The 19,597-nt window shown below is 45.1% G+C and overlaps 1 protein-coding gene across 1 annotated transcript in view; it reads right to left on the bottom strand.

Moving 5' to 3' along the window:
• LOC116838646 (B-cell receptor-associated protein 29-like) overlaps nucleotides 1-19,597 on the bottom strand; it is a 65,739-nt gene that overhangs the window by 19,597 nt on the left and 26,545 nt on the right. The window contains exons 5-6 of the mRNA XM_075064922.1: nucleotides 11,947-12,082; nucleotides 4,080-4,191 (exon numbers count right to left, since the gene is read on the bottom strand). Of these exons, the coding sequence (XP_074921023.1) occupies nucleotides 4,080-4,191; nucleotides 11,947-12,082 (248 nt within the window). The remainder of the gene's footprint in view (nucleotides 1-4,079; nucleotides 4,192-11,946; nucleotides 12,083-19,597) is intronic.

The following is a 19,597-nucleotide window of genomic DNA, read 5'->3' as shown; positions in this document are numbered from 1 at the left end:
ACGGGATCCCCGCATGGAAGAACCACAGACCCAGCTGCTGGTGCCTCAGTGCCACCGCCAAGCAGTAACGAAGCTCACACATGACATCCCTGCCACAAGACACTTGGGACATGAAAAGACCCTCGCCCGGATTTTGACACGATTCTGCTGGCCCAGCGTTCAGCAGGAGGTGAGAAACTACTGTAGCTCCTGCCCGGAGTGCCAATTAGCGGCTCCCCCACAGGTACCCAAGGCCCCTTTGGTTCCCACACCCATCGCGGAGATGCCATTTGAGCAAGTGGCCATGGATCTGGTGGGCTCGCTCTCAAGAAGTGCCGCGGGATTCCGGTATGTGTTGGTCATAGTTGATTATGCCACCCGTTTTCCTGAGGCCATGCCATTGCGGAGCACCACCGCCTGAACCATCGTCAGCGAACAAGCGAAGGTCTTTGCTCGAGTGGGCCTACCCGGGAAATCCTAACAGACCAGGGCACCAACTTCACCTTCCAGCTGTTGCAACAGGTATGTGAGCTCCTGGGAGTTAAACAGTTACGCACCTCAGTCTACCACCCACAGACTGATGGGCTGGTGGAACAATTCAATCAGATCCTGAACGAAATGCTGTGCAAGTTCCCCCCAGAGGAGCTACGCTGGTGGAACCAGCTACTCCTGCCCTTACTGCTGGCAATCCGTTAGGTACCCCAGTCATCAACAAAATTTTCCCTGTTCGAGCTACTATATGGCTGTCGCCCATAGGGCCTATTACACTTCATGCGGGAAACATCAGAGCAGTCTCCGTCGCCAACCCAGAGACTCCTGAAGTATGTTCTCCAGCTCCAGGAGCACCTCGCTCAGGCCGGAGCCCTAGCACGAGAAAACTTAAGTCGCGCAGGAAGCTCAGGCACGAACCTATAACCAGGAAGTGTTGATCTGTGCCTTTGAACCCAGTGATCAGGTCCTGCTCCTCCTACCGCCGAGCAAATCGAAGCTGCTGGTCAATTGGCAGGGACCCTATTAGATAGTCCAGAAGGTCAGGCCCATCACGTCTGAGGTCCACCAGCCTGACCGGCACAAGATGACCCAGCGAAATCATGGGACTCTACTGAAACCATGGCGAGAGCGGAAGGGCCTATTAACCCTTACTCGCCAGAACCAGAGTTGGGTCCCCATGCACCCCTGACAGAGGACCCCACAGGCCCCTAGCTTGATGACACGCTCATGGAAGAGCGGCAAAAGCAAGCCCAATGTGTCTCCTAAAGGCTTTCAGGAGAATCTTTAGGGTCCGACCCAGTTACACAACCCTGATCCATCATGCCATCCAGACCAAACCGGGGGAAGGTAATCTAGGAGACAACCAGGCCCCTGCCGCACCAAATGCGGCAGGAGGTCAAGGAGGAAGTACAGGCCATGCTAGACCTAGAAGTCATCGAGACGTTGCAGAGTGAGTGGCACAGTCTGGTGGTCTTGGTACTCAAGCCCAGTGGAACACAGCACTTCTGTATAGACTTCCAGCAGGTCAACACCACCTTGAGGTTTGATGCATATCCTATGCCGCATGTGGATGAATTGCTTGGTGACTTAGGCCTGTTTCATCACCACCCTCGACCTCAGTAAGGGGTACTGGCAGACCCCGCTCGACCCCATCTCTAAGGAGAAGACGGCGCTCGCCACCCCCACGGGACTTTATCAATTTATCCAGATGCGCTTCAGCCTCCCTGGGTCCCCAGCGACGTTCCAATGACTAATGGACTGCCTCCTACAGCCCCATCAAGACTACGCAGCGGCGTATTTGGACCATGTCATCATCTACAGATGCCAGTGGGAGGAACACCTGGAACAGGTAGTCGCGGTCCTGAGATCCCTGTGAAAGTTGGGACTAACGGCCAATCCAAAAAAGTGTTGGATTGGATGGCAAAAGGCAATGTACCACAGATACAACATAGGGAAAGACCAGGTGAAACCCCTCATGGGGAAGGTTCAAGCACTGGTGGTCTGCTCGCCACCCACCACAAAACGTCAAGTGTGACGATTCCTGGGGCTTGCCGGCTACTATTAGCGATCCAGTCTCCAGTTCGCTTCCATCGCAGCCCCCTGGATGATACTTTTGAGTAAAGACAGCCCCCGGCACGTGCTGTGGACCCAAGAATGCAAAGATGCCTTCTGGACACTCAAGGAGTGCCTCTGCCAGAAGCGAGTCCTATATAACTCGGACTTCGACCACGACTTCATCCTCCACACAGACGCCTCGGAGGTAGGGCTTGGGGCCACCCTATCCCAAGAAATTGAAGAAGACCACTTGGTCTTATATCTTAGCCAGAAATTATTCACCCGTAAGAAGAACACCACGCTAATGGAGAAAGCAGCACTCGTGGTGAAATGGGCCTGTGACACCCTGCGGTACTATCTCCACGGGGGCCCATTTACACTAGTGACAGACCATGCCCCACTCCAGTGGTTAACCAGAATGAAAAAACAACAACACTAGACTAATGAGCTGGCACCTGGTGCTACAGCTGTATATTTTCACCATCTGGACTAGGGTCGGCAAAGACCATGCGAATACCAACTTCCTGTCCCGCCTAAAAGGGATGGAAGACCCCGGCCTCGACAAGCAGGAGCCAGACTTGAGGGAGTGTGTGTGTAGTGAGGTGGTGTGGTTCTCTGCTACCCTGGAGAAAAGGAGTCCCAGACACAAGAGTAGGCAGAGCCAGGGTGATTTGACCCTGTCCCCCTCCCTCTCCCAAGGCTCAGGCATGGCACCAGAAATATAAAAGCCCAACCCCAGAGCTCACTGAGACAGCAGCCACCGAGAAGGTCAGATGCCTCCGGCCTAGCTCGTGATTAGGAAATCCCAGTGGCCTGCAGTAAACCCAAGGACTATCCCGACCTGCCCCCTGCCAGCTATCCGGAGGAGGTACCGAGTCTGCCCCTCGCCAGCTATCCTGAGGAACCCCTGGTGCTGGACCCCCCTGAGGACACCACCCTGACCCAGGTACCTCAAGAGGGGAAGGTCTGGAAGTAGCCCAGGGGCAGCCGACCCTAGTCTGGCTGCAGCACTGCCAGAACCCATGTCAGTGAGTTGCAGCCAGGATCCCTACTGACTCAGCCACGGGTCTACTGCCACTCCTAGGGCCCCAGGCTGGGACACAGTGGAGTGGGAGGGCTTGCATCTCCCCTGCCATCCAACTCTCATGTGGCAGTCTCCTCCTCTCTCAGGCCCTTTGGAGCCAAGGGCCTGGGCTGACTTACATACTGTTGTTCCTCAGCCCCTGCCTGACCGCTTCACTTACTATTGCCCCGCCTTGACCGAGGGCCTGGGCTTGCTGTGTTTAGTTCTGCCGTCACAAAGGCTACAGAGGAAGACTCCTGCGGCCAAACTAATTCCCTACAAGAAATCTTCCCAAATTTAGTGAAGTGGTGTGGTTCCCCACCGCCCCAGAGAGAGACGAAGCTCAGCTAACCTCTCTAAAAATCTCAGCTTCTGTCATTACTGTCTAACCCCTCCATATTTTCCTACAAGTGAAAATTTAAATCCATAACAGAAAAATGCTTTAAAGTTATCAATATTATCCACCAAAATTTTTAAAAAGTAAAGATCATAATTCTGCCAACCCTAGTTATATATTACAAGACGTGAAAGGTTATATTGGTACCTGTAAATTGCATTCTTATACAGTATAACACTTTGATATCAAGATCTACCCCACTGAATTAAAACACCTAAAGGTTATAATTCTAGTGCCTTAGTTACATTATAATTGTTTACAACATACAACTTTGCATAACACATTTACTGTAAGACAAAGTGACATTGACTGTACCTGAAATACGGGGCCAAAAGCACCTGCTTATAAAGGTCTCAAATTCCATTTAAGTAAGTGGAGTTCACCTGACCTACACCAGGGATTATTTGATCAAGTGAGCTAAAATCGTTTATTTTTATTTTAAGGAAATAAAATCAAAATTACTTAAATATATAAATATGATGAATGATATTTTTGTTAGGAGATTTCTTAGACTACTGAATTTAAGGACTAAGCTTTGAGGCATAGAAAGCCAAGTCATTCTCATTAAAAAGAACGCAATTAAAAAAAAGTTACCATTCGAAGTTTTCTTTAATTCCGCTTTCAGTTTTTCAGTTTCTTTCCTCAGTTTTTTATTGTCTTCTTCTAGGGTCTGTTCATTTTCACACTTCCCTTTTTCATTCAACGCCTAGCCAAAAATAAAAAAAATTGTGAGTATAGTTAGTATTAGTTTAAATTACTGCTAGACATAAATAGAAATGACCAAACAACATTGGCCCTCATCCTACAAAGTGCTGGATGTCTTCAATTCCCACTGATGTCAAAAAGAAGCTATAAAAGATTAGCACCTCTGGGGGGGAAAAAAAACAAAAAACACAAAACAAAACAGATGCATCCATAAATACAGTCATAACATTTAAGGTTGAAAGGGACCATTAGGATAGTCTGTTATAACCTCCTGCATAACACAGGCCAAAGAAATTCACCCAATAATTTCGGCATCAGACCCACAATGTGTCTAAACTACAGCATCTCTTTGAAAATAAAAGATCCAGTCTTGATTTAAAGACTGCAAGTGATAGCTTACCAAGAGATGTGGTAGATTCTCTGCTCCAATGGTTAGCTACCTTCACTGTTAAATTGTGTCTTATTTCTACTCTGAATTTGTCCAGAGGTAGCTTCCAAACATTGGATCTCGTTATTCCTTTTTCTGACAGACAGGATTTCTGATAATAGATTACTATTTTTTCTCCTTGTAATACTTGTAGTTTGTGATCAAGTCATCTCTCAACCTTTTATATTAATAAGATGTTTAGGTACTTAAATACAACTTTATCTTATTTCCAGAAATGCTAAGCCCTGGAAGTTCCCACAAAAGCTGTAGTAGGCACTAAATAAAAGTTATGTACCTACTGTACTTGCTATTATGAATCTTTATATTTCAAGCAATTTTATAACAGTTGTGCCTTAACTATAAAATGATAAAATATCCAGGATTAGTCACCGTTTCTTGTAGGAGAAATGAGGAAAAAGTCACAACTTCCTCTCCCATGCGCCTTACTCCTCCCTCCCCAGTATTCTCCCTTCAAAGAAATTCAATCCTCTGCTCATCTGACCTCCCACATCAAGCACATGAACGTGACCTGTCCCATTTAAGGAGAGCAAAGGAAGAGGCAAGCTTTTAGGTGAAGAAAAGGAGCAACACATTTTCTTGTATAGAGCGACAGAGGGTGGAGGAGATAGGATACTGGACATACAAATCATTCAAACATAAAGAGGTAGATATCAGAGTCAGCTACACAGGAAAAAGAGCCGAACTCATGAGATCAAATGAGATTGCTCAGAGTATTCAAGAGAAGGAGCAAAGGCCCTTGATAAAAATCTTGGGACATCATCCAAGACGAGTGAGAGATTTGCTACCAAATAAAATGTGAAGGAGTAGTCAGTAACGTAAGAGGTGGTGTGTTTGATTATGGATTTATCACCTCTAACCTGGGCCCCTTATAATCCAGCACACAATATCAGAGCAAGTGTCCTTCAGTTCTGTGGCAATGTTCATTACGTTAATTTATTTTTTCATCATTTATTGCTGAGTCCTCTCTGAAGCCGTAATTTATGGAAACCTGGGGTAAAGGGGAAGGCTACTCCCAATATGATTGGGTGTTTAAGGTTTCTGTAGGGACAGTACCCAGCTGAGATAGATAAATACTGAGTACCCAGCTGAGTGAATAAAGCTCCATCCTTCTCTGGTTGACAGTGGGACCCTGGGAGGTCAGAGCTGGGCTGTAGAGGGAACACTGTGTCCCAGAGAAGCTGTACTAGTGAGCTGAGGCACTGGCACACCTGTTTCTCCTCGGCTGTGAAGTGTGTCCATATGCAGAGAGTCTGACCAATACATACATATGCTTCCAGGGCTGGACAAAATAGTAGGCAACTATAGACCCATACCTATAGACCCAGCTCCTGAAAGCATCTGGCTAGCTCAGAATCTGAACTTTTAGTAAAAAAGGGGTTTTTTTAGCCCTCATGGTTGTAGAGGTAACCCAAATCTGTAGACAAACACCAGCTCTGAGTGTAGAATTGTCCACTTTTTCCTCAACAGAGTGTTAATTGAGCCCCCCACCACCACTACCCCTCCAATCCCTGCAAGCTACCCCAGCAGAGGATTGTGTGTTTGAAAGGCGGGGAAGACGGCAGCAGGCCTGGCCCACTGAAGCAGATACATTAGCAGCCAGGGTGTAAGTACTTGGGCCACCCTTTCTTTTCTGGAGCAAGGAGTGATCTGAAATGCTGCAGCTTCTATTCTCCAGAAGAGCGGGGGCTCTAATGCCATTCCTGCCAGGCTAAGAAAGGGACTCCATGATGCTCTGTGAGAGGAGTAGACTTTATTCCACCACCACTTCAAGTAGGGGTTGGGGCTTTAGTGCAGGGGTAGAGCCACTGGGAACCTCCTGTCACTATGTGCCCAGGGACCCAGACTATCTTAAACCAGTCTACTACACTTTGCATCCCAAGCGGGATGGAGCTCTGCCTGACACCTGCAACTCACCAGCATGGCCCTTGGCTGCCACAGTTCTCCCCTCAGGGGACACACCTCCAGAGATATGCAAGGAAGGTCCTGATGAGCCAGGAGAGCTACTCTGCTTTCTGACTCTTATTTGCAAGAGGGGAGAATGTGCTGCTTATGTAACACAGTCCCCTTTGTAGCAAAAGCAGCACAGAAAGAGGAAGAGGAAGCTGCAGCCAAACACAGCAGAACAGAAAATGCAAGATGTCAGGCATCCGGCTAGAGTAAAATGGCAGAGTTCCCAGCCAAAACAGGGGATTCTACGGTAGTGTGGCAAAATGCCAAAATTCCATTAACACAGAATCATGGACTACACAAAGACTTGCCTACAGTCCACTCTGCTGATCTTATTTCCTTACAAGACACCTGCCAAAATTACAATAAATTGTGTATCTTTTCTAGTACATACTGATCTTAAAGTTTGTTCACATATGTAAGAGTTACCAAAAAGAGTTATGGTTCCTGGCTCCACAAGCTGTTACCGCCTACGTTCACTGAAGGTATGCTTGAACACATCTCTAGATAACTCTATTTTGATAATGGGTTTTATTGACAAGAATCTCAGTTGTGAAACAAAACTGCCAAAATTTGTATTTTTGACTTCTTGCTTAACTTTTTCCTACAGAGATCCAAATAGTTAGTGGCAGGCAAAATTCCTTATATTACACAACACTGATGAAATACATTAATTTTCCTTCCTTAACAATACCGTGTATTGAACCAGTCAAAGGATTACTTCAAATGGCAAATTTTAAACCTTTTGTTTCTACTTTTCCTAAAACAATATATTCTTTGAAAAGTTTAAATTGTAAGTGCATAAACAAATTAGCTAATCCCCAGGTAACAGCCATAATGAAAGTAGCTAGCATGCCAATAGCTTACATAATACTAGATGTTTGTGTAAGCGATTATATGACATGGTGGATTAAAATAATTTAAGAAAAATCAGTTTTAGTTTAAATTGGATTTTTATTTAAATTGAAAACAGGTCTCTTTTTAAAAAATAAACATAGTTACAATTAAATTTGAAATTAATAATCTATGTGAAGGCCTAAACTTCTTATAATGAATTAAAATCATTTAGAATACTAAAAAAAATAAAATTAAGCAATCAGTATTTGCTGCCAAGCTTTAAAGAAAGTTAAACCACTGAACTGGTGAATGTCACTGGCTAAGCAACTTGGAACCACAATTTGCTGATGCGCTAAGTCAGCTTTCGGTAGCAGTGGCATCTTCTGCAAGTGCAGATAGACTATTTTCCTCATTTCAGTTTATTCAACTAGTTCAGTTCAATGACTAGTTCATTCAGGAAACCAGCTAGGAGCTGAAAAAGCATGAAACTTCTTTTCCTCTTCCAATCTATGAATGAAAACTAAGCATGACAGGATGAGATTTACAAGTTCCAAAACTCAAAGACACGGTGAACAGAATTAATCAGTTCAATTTACTAACTACAGATATTAGTTTGAAAGGCAAACCATGTTCTGATACATAAAAAAATAGTGCATCCAGCATATTTAAGGTAGATTTAATAAAATAATTAAAGGCTGTTTTTGTGCATTTTAATCAATTTTTAACTTCCATCCAAAGAGAGCTCAACACAAATCACAAATATAAATTCATCTAGTAAAAAATAAACGCATAAATCAAGAATCTAAATATAAATTAAGCTATATAATTGTTTAAATAAATATGTATTGTTAAAAAAAAAGAAACATCAAATTTAGTGTAAAGGCTATCTTTATTTGTACATCAACATGTTTTAATGGTTACCAACCAATGAGAATCAACTTTTTGTTAGGAAAATAACTAAAAAGTATGATTAAAATTGATTATTTATATCATTATTAAGATCTGATTTAAATCCTTTGATTTAAATTAATTCATGCTATTACATGAGCCTCATTCAAGCAAAGTGTTGGGCAACCTTGGACGTCATTAAGGCCACTGCGGAGAAACTAAATTAATCCTTTCCATTGGTCTTCACAGCTGAGGAGGTGAGGGAGATTCCAAAACATGAGACATTTTTTTTAGGAGACAAGCCTGAGGAACTGCCCCAGATTGAGGTGCCATTAGAGGACGTTTTGGAACAAACTGATAAAACTAAACAGTAATAAGTCACCAGGACAGGATGGTATTTACCCAAGAGTTTTGAAGGAACTCAAATGTGAAATTGCAGAACTACTAACTGTGGATGTAACCTAATCACTCCAGACGCGATCCCGGCAATTACAGGCCAGTAAGCCTGACTTCAGTACCAGGCAAATTGGTTGAAACTATAGTAAAGAACAAAATTGTCAGACACATAGATGAACAGAATTTGTTGGGAAAAAGTCCACATGGTTTTTGTAAAGAGAGATCATGCCACACCAATCTACTAGAATTTTTTGAGGGGGTCAACAAGCATGTGGACAAGGGGGATCCAGTGAATATAGTGTATTTAGATTTTCAGAAAGCCTTTGACAAGGTCCTTCACCAAAGGCTCTTAAGCAAAGTAAGCTATCATGGGATAAGAGGGAAGGTCCTCTCATCGACTGGTAACTGGTTAAAAGATGGGAAACAAACGGTAAGAATAAATGGTCAGTTTTCAGAATGGAGAGAAGTAAGCAGTGGAGTCCCCCAGGGGTTTGTACTGGAACCAGTCCTATTCAACATATTCATAAATGATCTGGAAAAAGGGGTAAACAGTTAAGTGATAAAATTTGGAGACGATACAAAACTACTCAAGATAGTTAAATCCAAAGCAGACTGCGAAGACTGACAAAAGAATCTCACAATACTGGGTAACTAGGCAATAAATTGGCAAATGAAATTCAATGTTGATAAATGCTAAGTAATGCACATTGGAAAACGTAATCCCAACTATACATAAAAAATGATGGGGTCTAAATTAGCTGTTACCACTCGAGAGATCGTGGAGTCATCGTGGATAGTTTTCTAAAAACATCCACTCAATATGCAGCAGTAGTCAAAAAAGTTAACACAATGTTGGGAATCGTTAAGAAAGGAATAGATAATAAATAGAAAATATCATATTGCCTCTATATAAATCCATGATACGCCCACATCTTGAAGACAGCATAGAGATGTGGTCACCCCACCTCAAAAAAAAAAAAAAAAAAAATATTGGAATTGGAAAAGGTTCAGAAAAAGGCATCAAAAATTATTGGGAGTATGGAATGGCTACCATATAAGTAGAGATTAAGAAGACTCAGACTTTTCAGCTTGTAAAAGAGATGACTAAAGGGGAATATGACAGAGGTCTATAAAATCATGACTGGTATGGAGAAAGTAAATAAGGAAGTGCTATTTACTCCTTCTCATAACACAAGAACTAGGGGTCACCGAATGAAATTAATAGGCAGCAGATTTAAAACAAACAAAAGGAAATTTTTTTCAACATAACACAGTCAAACCTACATGACTCCTTGCCAGCGGATGTTGTGAAGGTCGACTAAGAACAGGGTTTAAGTTATAGGTTCATGGGGATAGACCATCAGCATTATAAGCCACGATGGGTCAGGGATAGTGACCCTAGCCTCTTTAGCCCAGAATACTAGAAATGGGCGATCAGAGTAATGGATCATTGAGTCATTGCAGTCTGTCTTGTTTCATTCATCTGGACACTGCTGGCACTGGCATCGACTGAACAGAACAGGACATAACCTGGCTACGATGACTTTGGCTGACCCACGTTAAGCGTGTTTTATCATGTGCCACATCAACAGCGTGCATGAGAGTGCTATACAAACATGTGTGTTTCAAAAATGCCTCAGTGCTAGCAAAGACTGCGAACTAGAGAGATCATCACATCAGCCACTACTAAAATACACAACCAACCTCTGGGGCGATATTATACATTTGTGTAACACACAGTGCATAGTGTTGTTTAACAAAAAATATAAAAAACAAAATCCAGTAAAAAACCTATACAAATTTAGTCAAATTCAACTGCAGAAGAAATTTAAGTAGAGAGAATGTAATTGTCTACATTGGAATTTGGTCAGAATAAGAATAGAGGTTCTGCTACCAGTAAAAGGTCCAAATACTCTTTTCATGATCACAAGTGGTCAGGACCTCAGTTCTCTATTTTTGTGAAGCATGGCACTTCCATCAACATAATAGTCCCTCTACCACTAGCTCAATACTGACAGGAAATAATGCCATCTACTGAATCACCTACACCATTTCCTATAGCCTTTCATTGTTCCTTGGAGGCCTTCCATGCATTCTAATTCTGTTGAACCTATGATATCCTATAGTATCACAGTAATTAGATTTTTTAAAAATTAAAATCATAGAGGATGAAACTCATAGTTCCTGCATATCACCCCTTGCATGCTGTTCTAGAACAGTGGTGTGCAAACTCTTACTGGTAAGGGGGGGTACAACTGTAAGGGAATCTGTCCATGCCCCCTTCCATTACAAGCACAGCTAAGGCTTCCTCAGCAGCAGAACTTGGGCTGAAGGCAGAGTTGGTAGCAGAACTGGAGATAGGATAGGAGCTGGGGCTTGAGATGGAGCTGTCCTGGGGATGGAGAGGGAATGAGGGCAGAGATGGTCTCCGGGCGGAACTGCGCTTGAAGGCAGAGTGGGGCTTAAAGCATGGTGATTCCTCCCTGGTATGCGTGGGGGCTGGCCCAGGCCCCACTGTGTGCCCCCACCCCCACCCCAAACATTCATCTGTGTCCCCCTTGAGGGGCATGCCCCACAATTTGGGGACCACTGTTCTAGAAGCATGAGGAGGTAATCATGGTGGTAGGGTCAAACAGCTGCCGTAAACTGAGTAGAAATCTTGAAATCTATGCAGCTCACCCTCTCCTGTTGGTATCAAGGTTGGAAGAGCTGGTATTGCAAGGGAATACGGAGCACTTTCCCTTCCCAGACATTTAACTAACAGCCAGGGGAGGGGCAAACATGCTCTGAACCACTAGACAAGCCTGTGGAGACTAAGGAGAGAGCACTTACACAGAGAACACATCACTGACCGAGATGGAAAGTTTTTGAGACAAAGAACCTTTGTTAACATTTTAGCATCATATCACCGAGCCACACAAATGATGGATAGATAGTGGGATGAACTATGCAGAAGAATGGTTTTCATATTAGGTCAACCCACCCAAAAAGCAGCACCACAACTAAGAGGAGCCCTAAGAGGCTATTTAACTGCAGTGTAAATTTTAGGGCTCGGGCTGGAGTCTGGGCTTTAGGACTGTAACCCCTTGGGCTGATCCCCACAAGCATGAGTCAGTTGGCATGGGCCAGCCATGGGTGTCTAATTGCAGTGTAGACATACCCACTGGGTCTTACAACTCATACAGTTTTTGCTGTAATTATTTCCTTTTTAAAAGATAATTAGAAAGGCAATTAAGATACCTGTTGCAACTTTTCATTCTCCTCCATGTATTTTCTGGCAGCTTCGTTAGTATTTGCTACTTGAATTTCCATAGCTACCTGAATTCCCATCTCTTTTGCCAACTGAGTAATAAGGGTGACAGTACGTCTCAGTACACTGAGGAAGAAACAGTGAGAATTTAAGCATTATTACTTTTTCTAATAGGATTCTTTGCTTTCTGTAAAGATTTATTTTAGATGTAAAGGTGAACAAAATACTTCTATAAATAAATTTGAGAGACTTTAGGATTTTAAATTAATAGGACATGTGCATAAGATTAATGCTGACAAATAGTTAAAATTAGAACTTGAAAAGTGAAAAACCTTTCGGGACCTGAATTCCAGTTCTGAGTGTCACCTGTTCAAAGGATAACATTACACACATTTAAGAAGTGGGGCAGGGACCTCCATTGCTTATAGGGTTGAAGGTGCTTGTGCTGTTATTTAATGTCATAGGAGAAACACAGAACCATGAACTCAAGATTCAGGTGCTAAGATATTATGGTAATAAACATGGTATAAAAACCTTTGTAGGAGGCAAGGATAAAAACACTTTTCAATTTCATTTTAAAACGTATTTGTAATTTTTGCATATTACTTCCTATGCCTTCTGTTGATAATTTTGGATCTAAAACATTTGTTTGTATTTTATTATTGGTGTTAATACAAAACACACACACAAAAGTGTGACAAAGTCTGAGAGGTTTTCATTTTATAGTGATTACTACTCCCAAGATATCCAAATATGACAGCTCCCCATAACTCTGACCAGGAACATACATCAATTTCACCTCCTTCCAATACTTCAAGAGAACACTTGAGTCCAAGTGATGTAATTCCGGTTCTCAGAGATCTTCTTGATTCTGAACACACACAAACTTCCACTTCATTTTGATGCATCTTTCCCTTCTTACATTACTAGAGTCTTTCGGCAATATGTTACTGGTTCAGTTAAAGCCCAAGGCAGCTGTGAGCGAAAATTATTTTTGTAAGATGGCTGCCTGGATTCACAAACCCAAGTAGCTGCTTCATCCTTGTTCTGGGAAGAAGCATTAACAGACCTGTTAATCTTTTAGGCCTGGTCTACACTACACAGTTAGGTCGACTGAAGGCAGCTTACGTTGATCTAATGAAGTTTGTGTCTACACTACCACGTCCATTCTGCTGATGTAACTCGCCTGCTACATTGGACTTAACTACTCCATCTCCACAGGAGGCGTAGTGCTTAAATTAATGTTGTTAGATCGACTCAGGGTACGGCTACACTTGAAATTTCAAAGCGCTGCCACGGCAGCGCTTTGAAGTGTGAGTGTGGTCGGAGCGCCAGCACTGGGAGAGAGCTCTCCCAGCGCTGCATGTAAACCACATCCTCTATGGGTGTAGCGTGCAGCGCTGGGAGCCGCGCTTCCAGCGCTGCCGCACTGATTACACTGAGGCTTTACAGCGCTGCATCTTGCAGCGCTCGGGGGGTGTTTTTTCACACCCCTAAGCGCGAAAGTTGCAGCGCTGTAAAGTGCCAGTGTAGCCATACCCTAAGAGGCAGCGTAGACAGTGCCCTGCTTACGTCCACTTTATTGGCCTCCAGGAGGTATCCCACAATACTCTGCTGTGATTGCTCTGGTGAACGTTTTCAACTTTGTTGCTCAACAACCAAGTACACAGGAAACACCACCTCTCCTGTTAAAGGACCAAGAACTTTTGAATTCCCATTTCCTGTCTTTTCAGCCTGGAGAGCTCACCAGCCAAGTGGGTCATGGCGATTCAATGTCCCAAACGTGCTCCAACCTGGAGTACAAAGGAGGTGATGAATCTTATTGGTCTGTGTGAAGAACAGTCTGTACAGGCACAGCTCTGATCCAGCCGTAGAAATGTAGACACTGATGAAAAGATTGCACGTGGCATAGCGGACAAGGCTACACTACGGCCATGCAGCAGTGCTGCATGAAAATTAGAGCTTCAGCAGGTGTACCAGAAGAAAAGAGAGGCAAACAGTCATTCTGGTTTTGCAGCACAGACATGCCGCTTCTACAACAAGCTACATGCAATTCCCAACTACAACTCCAAAGGGCAGTGTGGATACCCCTGAGAAGTCAGACTCTCGGGCCACCACAGGCTACATTGAGAAGGTCTTGGACTAGGATAAGGAAAAGGAGAATGGGAGACGAGTGAGCAGGGGATCCATTCTCGCAGAGAGCCAGGAGCTGTTTGAAACCCAAGAACAATCCAGCCAGTCACAGAACAGCATCGTGGCCAAGTTTGATGCTCGGGAAGACATCTCTGGTGAGTATGCAACTCCAACTAATATTTTGGGGTCAAAAATTCTTATACTCTATGTATAATATTCTTTATTTGTTTTAAATGATGAGGTACAGTGCCTATCTACTTCCCAGTGGCTGCACCAGCGAGGCAGAGGGAACCCCATGGAAAAAGCTGTTTATGTGCAGAGGGATGGCCTGGGAATCCTCCATAGAGATCTCCAGGAAAGTTTCATGGAGGTACTCAGCAATCTGTTGCAGAAGGTTTCTGGGGAGGGCTGCCTTATTTTTTCCACCACAGCAGGACAGTTTTCCACACCACTCCAATATTAAATCTCCTGGCATCATTGCAGCATCTGTTCCCTTGCCACCTCTACTACCTTCAGTAGGGTATCATCAGCTAAGGTCACCTAGGAAGACAGTGGCAATTTTCATTTCAATTGCTCAGACTGCGAACAACAGAGCACGCGATTCCCCCATTATGCCTTTTTCTGGGAGGTGCTGGGAGGGGTTCGCTGCTTTAGCTCCGTGGGAGGAGAGAGCAGCAAATGAAACGGCTCTCCCTGCTGTTTGCTGCTGCTTCTCCCCACAGATGCAGCTCCCCATTTGCTAGCTCCGGCAGCTGCAGAGAGGGGGCTGGTGGCATCACATGACCAAGCGGGTCCAGCAAGCCCTGGCAAAAATCTGGAGGGGGAGGGGGACGGGGGAGCATGACTCCATGTGCCCCTCTCCATGCATTACCTCTGGCTTCTGCCGAATAGGGAAGGTATCTCGGACTTTCATCCCCACAGTAGGTGTCTGCTGGGGCTCAGGGCTTCAGCCCCGAGGGGCATGTCTGCCGGGGCTCAGGGCTTCAGCAGCAGTAGGGAGAAAAATTACCCCTTTCTGTTTATGTACTCTTTGACAAGGTGGTCTGGTACCAAGATAGATGGCATGCATATCCCTACTGCTCCAATGAAGCAAAACCATCCAATATGTCTTGCATACTGCCAAGGGACTCTACTCTTAGCAAAAAAATGCAATTAATGGCCCTGCATATTTGGATCACAACAGTTCCCACCATGGATTTACCAATTCAAAATTGATTCCCCACTGACCAGTAGAAGTCTGGCATTGTAAGCTTATATGCAGCGATTGCCACTTGTGTTTTCACTGTCAGAGCACATCTCATTTTAGTGTTGCTGTGCTGCAGGGCTATGGAGGGCTCCGCACACAGCTCCTGTATGCCCAAGGCTGCTTTCCAAAGTTCTGAGGCCACAGATCGTCATCCCATAACAAAGCGATCCCACCAGTCAGTGCTTGTTTCTTGGTCAGAAACGACGCTCCATTGTGTTCAGCTGCTGTACAACTGACAGCAGCAATCGGGAATTGTTTCATTCTATGGCTTCCAGCATGGCTGCTTGAAGGACATTGCCATGTTCCATGCAGCAGTTCCTCTCTCAGCTCTGGAAATACTGGAGGATAAGTCGAGTGGTGTTTGTAATGCTCACAACAGTCACAGCTGAATGGGATCCATGCTTCTGAGGAGATGGCGCACATGCAGCTATACCAGTATTTTGAAAAAAGGCATGAAATATTATCAGTTTCAGTTGAGATGTGGGGAATGGGGATTGTCACGGAGTCACCGGGCAATGCTCTGGAACAGCTCCCCACAAAGCCAGTCAGGACTTTGGGGAGCCTCCTCTCCCTTGGAGCAGACTTGTTCAGCGCAAGAAGCTCACACAGCTTCACCTCCTGGGTGTCTCCTTGGAGCATTCGGCATCCTCTGCCCCTCCGTGCGCTTCCCACAGTGAGTCCACCCAGGCGGGTTCCTGGAGAAGCCACAGGGTCCAGCACCCCCACTTCGCAGTCGGACGTGACTCTTAGCCAGCCAGTAAAACAGAGGTTTATTCGATGACAGGAACAGGATCTAAAACAGAGCTTGTAGGTACAGCAAACCGGACCCCTCAGCCGGGTCCATTCTGGGGGTCAGTGAGCCAGACCCCTAGGTCTGCACTTCACTCCTCGTCCCCAGCAAGCTCCAGACTCACTCCCCCTCCAGCCCCGCCTCTCTCTGCTCAGCTCCTTTCCCGGGCCAGGAGGTCACCTGATCCCTTTGTCTCCAACACCTTCAGTTGGCACCTTTGCAGAGGGGGGGCCCAGGCCATCAGTTGCTAGGAGACAGAGTGCCAGGCATTTAGGTGCACTGGCCCCTTCCTCTGCAGCAATCACACACCCTTATTCCACCACCTAGATATTTAAGAACTGCATAGGGGACACTGAGGCACCAACACAGTATTCAGAGCAAACATTAAGAACATTCCCAGTTCGTCACAGGGATGCACCATGGGACCTTGAAGCCAGCGTCCCAGTCCCCCCATGAAAATGTTTTGATCCCATGAGGCACTGAAAGCCCTTCCCAAAAACCCGTGGTGAGTTGCACTGTGGGATAGCTACCCATGGTACAGTAACTCCTCACTTAACATAGTTGTTACTGAAAAATGCGACTAAGCAGAATAAAGCCAATCCAATTTCTCCATAAGAATTAATGTAAATGAGGGGGTTAGGTTCCAGGGAAATTTTTCTCACCGGACGAGAGAGAGAGAGTGTGTGTGCACACGTACGTACACATACACTCTGGCGAAAAACCTAACCCCCTCATTTACATATTTTTATATTATATTTTATACACATATATATCTATACACACACACTAAGTTTTAAACAAACAATTTAATACTTGTACACAGTGATGATGATTGTGAAGCTTGGTTGAAGTGGAGGAGTCAGAGGGTGGGATATTTCCCTTATGGCTAAATGATGCACTAGCAATTGGCTGAGCCCTCAAGGGTTAACTCTCTCACTCTACAAGGCAGCAGGAAAGGAGGGAGATATGTACATTTCCCTTTTAAGTACACTGCCTTCTTAATTAGATCAGCTTGCTGACACCGCAGCTGCTGCAAGTTCCCTCTGTCCTGAGCCCTGGTGCGTCGCCCCTGCTCTATGGAAGATGGGTTAAGTGGAGTGCAGGAGCAGGGGGAGGACACCCTGACATTAGCCCCCCTTTTCTTCCCTCCCCCCAAACGGCAAGCGGGAGTCTCAGGGAGCAGCTCCAAGGCAGAGGGCACAAGCAGCACATGGCAATGAGGGGAGAAACAGCTGCAATTGCTAGCCCACTAGGCAGCTGCTGCACAGGGAACTTCGGGGAGCGGGGAGCTGATTAGGGGGCTGCTGTCCACCCTGGTTCCAAGCCCCCACCAGCTAGCTGCAACAGGTTGCTCTTCCTGAAAGCAGTAGATAAAGCAGGCGGCTGCCAAATGACATTAGAAGGGAACATTACACAACTTTAAACGAGCACGTCCCCTAACTGATCAGCAACGTAACAACATTAACTGGGACAACTTTAATTGAGGAGATGCTGTACACTGCAATCAGCAGCAATGCAAGCACTGCTAGTGAGGAATGCTCCACCTAGTATGGTGTGGATATCACTTCTGACTTAAGTGGCAGTTGGATGTCAACTTAAAGTTGGTCGCGTAGACATGCACTTATCATGCAGTAGAGTTCATTTTTTCCCACTCCCTCACACTCTTTGAGATGGACAGGTTTAGTTGAACGAGTCTGTTGTATCACAGGCTCACTTTTTTTTTTTTTTTTTTTTTAACTATATATCATATTCATACTCAGGTGGCAGAGATAAGATTGTATTCTATCATGTTTATATTGTGTATTGTGACAAAGTTCCTCCTCTACCTTGGTGGGTCCTGCGCTTATTGGCGGATTTGTTCACCTCAGTGATCTTCCCTTCTTGTGGAACCCATAGTCTGGGTCAGCTCCTCCTGTGTCTGATCAGGAGTTGGGAGGTTTGGGAGGAACCCGCCCTCTACTCCAGGTTCCAGCCCAGGGCCCTGTGGATTGCAGCTGTCTATAGTGCCTCCTGTAACAGCTGCATGACAGCTATAACTCCCTGGGCTACTTCCCCGTGGCCTCCTCCAAACACCTTCTTTATCCTCACCACAGGACTTTCCTCCTGGTGTCTGATAACGCTTGTCCTCCTTAGTCCTCCAGCAGTACATGCTCTCATTCTCAGCTCCTTGCCTTCTTGCTCCCAGCTCCTCACACACTCTCCTTCTCCTCTGGCTCCTCCCTGTCTGACTGGAGTGGAGCTCCTTTTTAAAGCCAGGTGCCCTGATTAGCCTGCCTTGATTGGCTGCAGGTGTTCTAATTAAAGTAGCTATCTCTACTGCCTTCTAGAAAGATCTTAATTGGCTCCAGGTGCCTTGATTAACCTGGAACAACTGCCATTTGGTTACCAGGGTACTAGGGATTTGTTTAGCCTGGGGCTAACATACCTGTTTCTCAGTACTTTACTGTAGCCATCTGGCCTTGCCCCATCACAGTATATAAAAATGAGCTAATAGGCCCCCAGATCATGAAACAGGCAACTACAGAGCTTTATGAGCTGAAATAAATGTATGTAAAAGACAAAGTTGGGCCCAAAAAGATGAAGTTTAGCCCCTTCTTGATAGTCTTAGTACAGAGGCCAAGGACTGAATCATGGACAATTAACCATTCTTTCATCCTTAGGTGTGGTCCCTCTAGGGCAGGGTAGAAGCAAGACGGGGTAATGAGATTGTGCTATTGGGACTTGTGGTTATATCTGTTCTACAGGTTAGAATAAAGTGTTTTCAATCAAAAGAAAATATTTCAGTCTATAGGGCTATCAGTCTAGGAACAACTGTGGAAGCTTTCATAACCATCTTGGGGGAGGTTCTCTCTGAGGTACTGGTCTTTTTTACAGGACCTTTTCAGAACCTGGAAGCTCTGCAAAGAAGTGCATTGTGGCTGCTGTGGAGATGTGTGGGAGGCAAGCTCTTCCTCAAGCCCCTGCTGCACAACTCTCATCTTCATGCATAGGTGAATATGGCTCCCCTGGTGCGCTGGAGGACTGGCTTGACTAATGTCACCAGAATCTGAGACTTCCTGAACTGTGAGACTGGTGGATCCAACAGTGCTTGCCCAATGCATGGAGCTGTCCACCCCTTGTGTCCCCCAGATGCTTCAGGAGGTGAAGGCTGCTTTGCTCCTTGCCTCTCTTACTTATCTCAAATGGGTGCTGTGAGAAGGTTCTTCGTGCCCATTGTTAACCCAGGACTGTTCAGACCTCAAAAACTGGGCCTCTCCCTTACCTCCATGAACCACTTGAGTAGGTTGGAAGATACACAGGCAATCCACCTCTGAACAGTGCCTCGAGAACAGCTTATGCTCCACACTATCCACTTCCTCTCTATCATGTTTTACCTCGATACAAAGTGGTCAGACCTTTTACCCCCTGCAGAGGGTGAGGTTCCCAGTGCAGCAACTTTTATTCCACCTTGGTTCCATGGTCCACTGAGGAC

This window comes from Chelonoidis abingdonii, chromosome 1 (genome assembly GCF_003597395.2).
Source record: "Chelonoidis abingdonii isolate Lonesome George chromosome 1, CheloAbing_2.0, whole genome shotgun sequence".
Classification (NCBI taxonomy): domain Eukaryota; kingdom Metazoa; phylum Chordata; order Testudines; family Testudinidae; genus Chelonoidis; species Chelonoidis abingdonii.
Note: the sequence above shows the minus strand (reverse complement) of the source record. Positions and strands in the feature narration are given on the sequence as shown.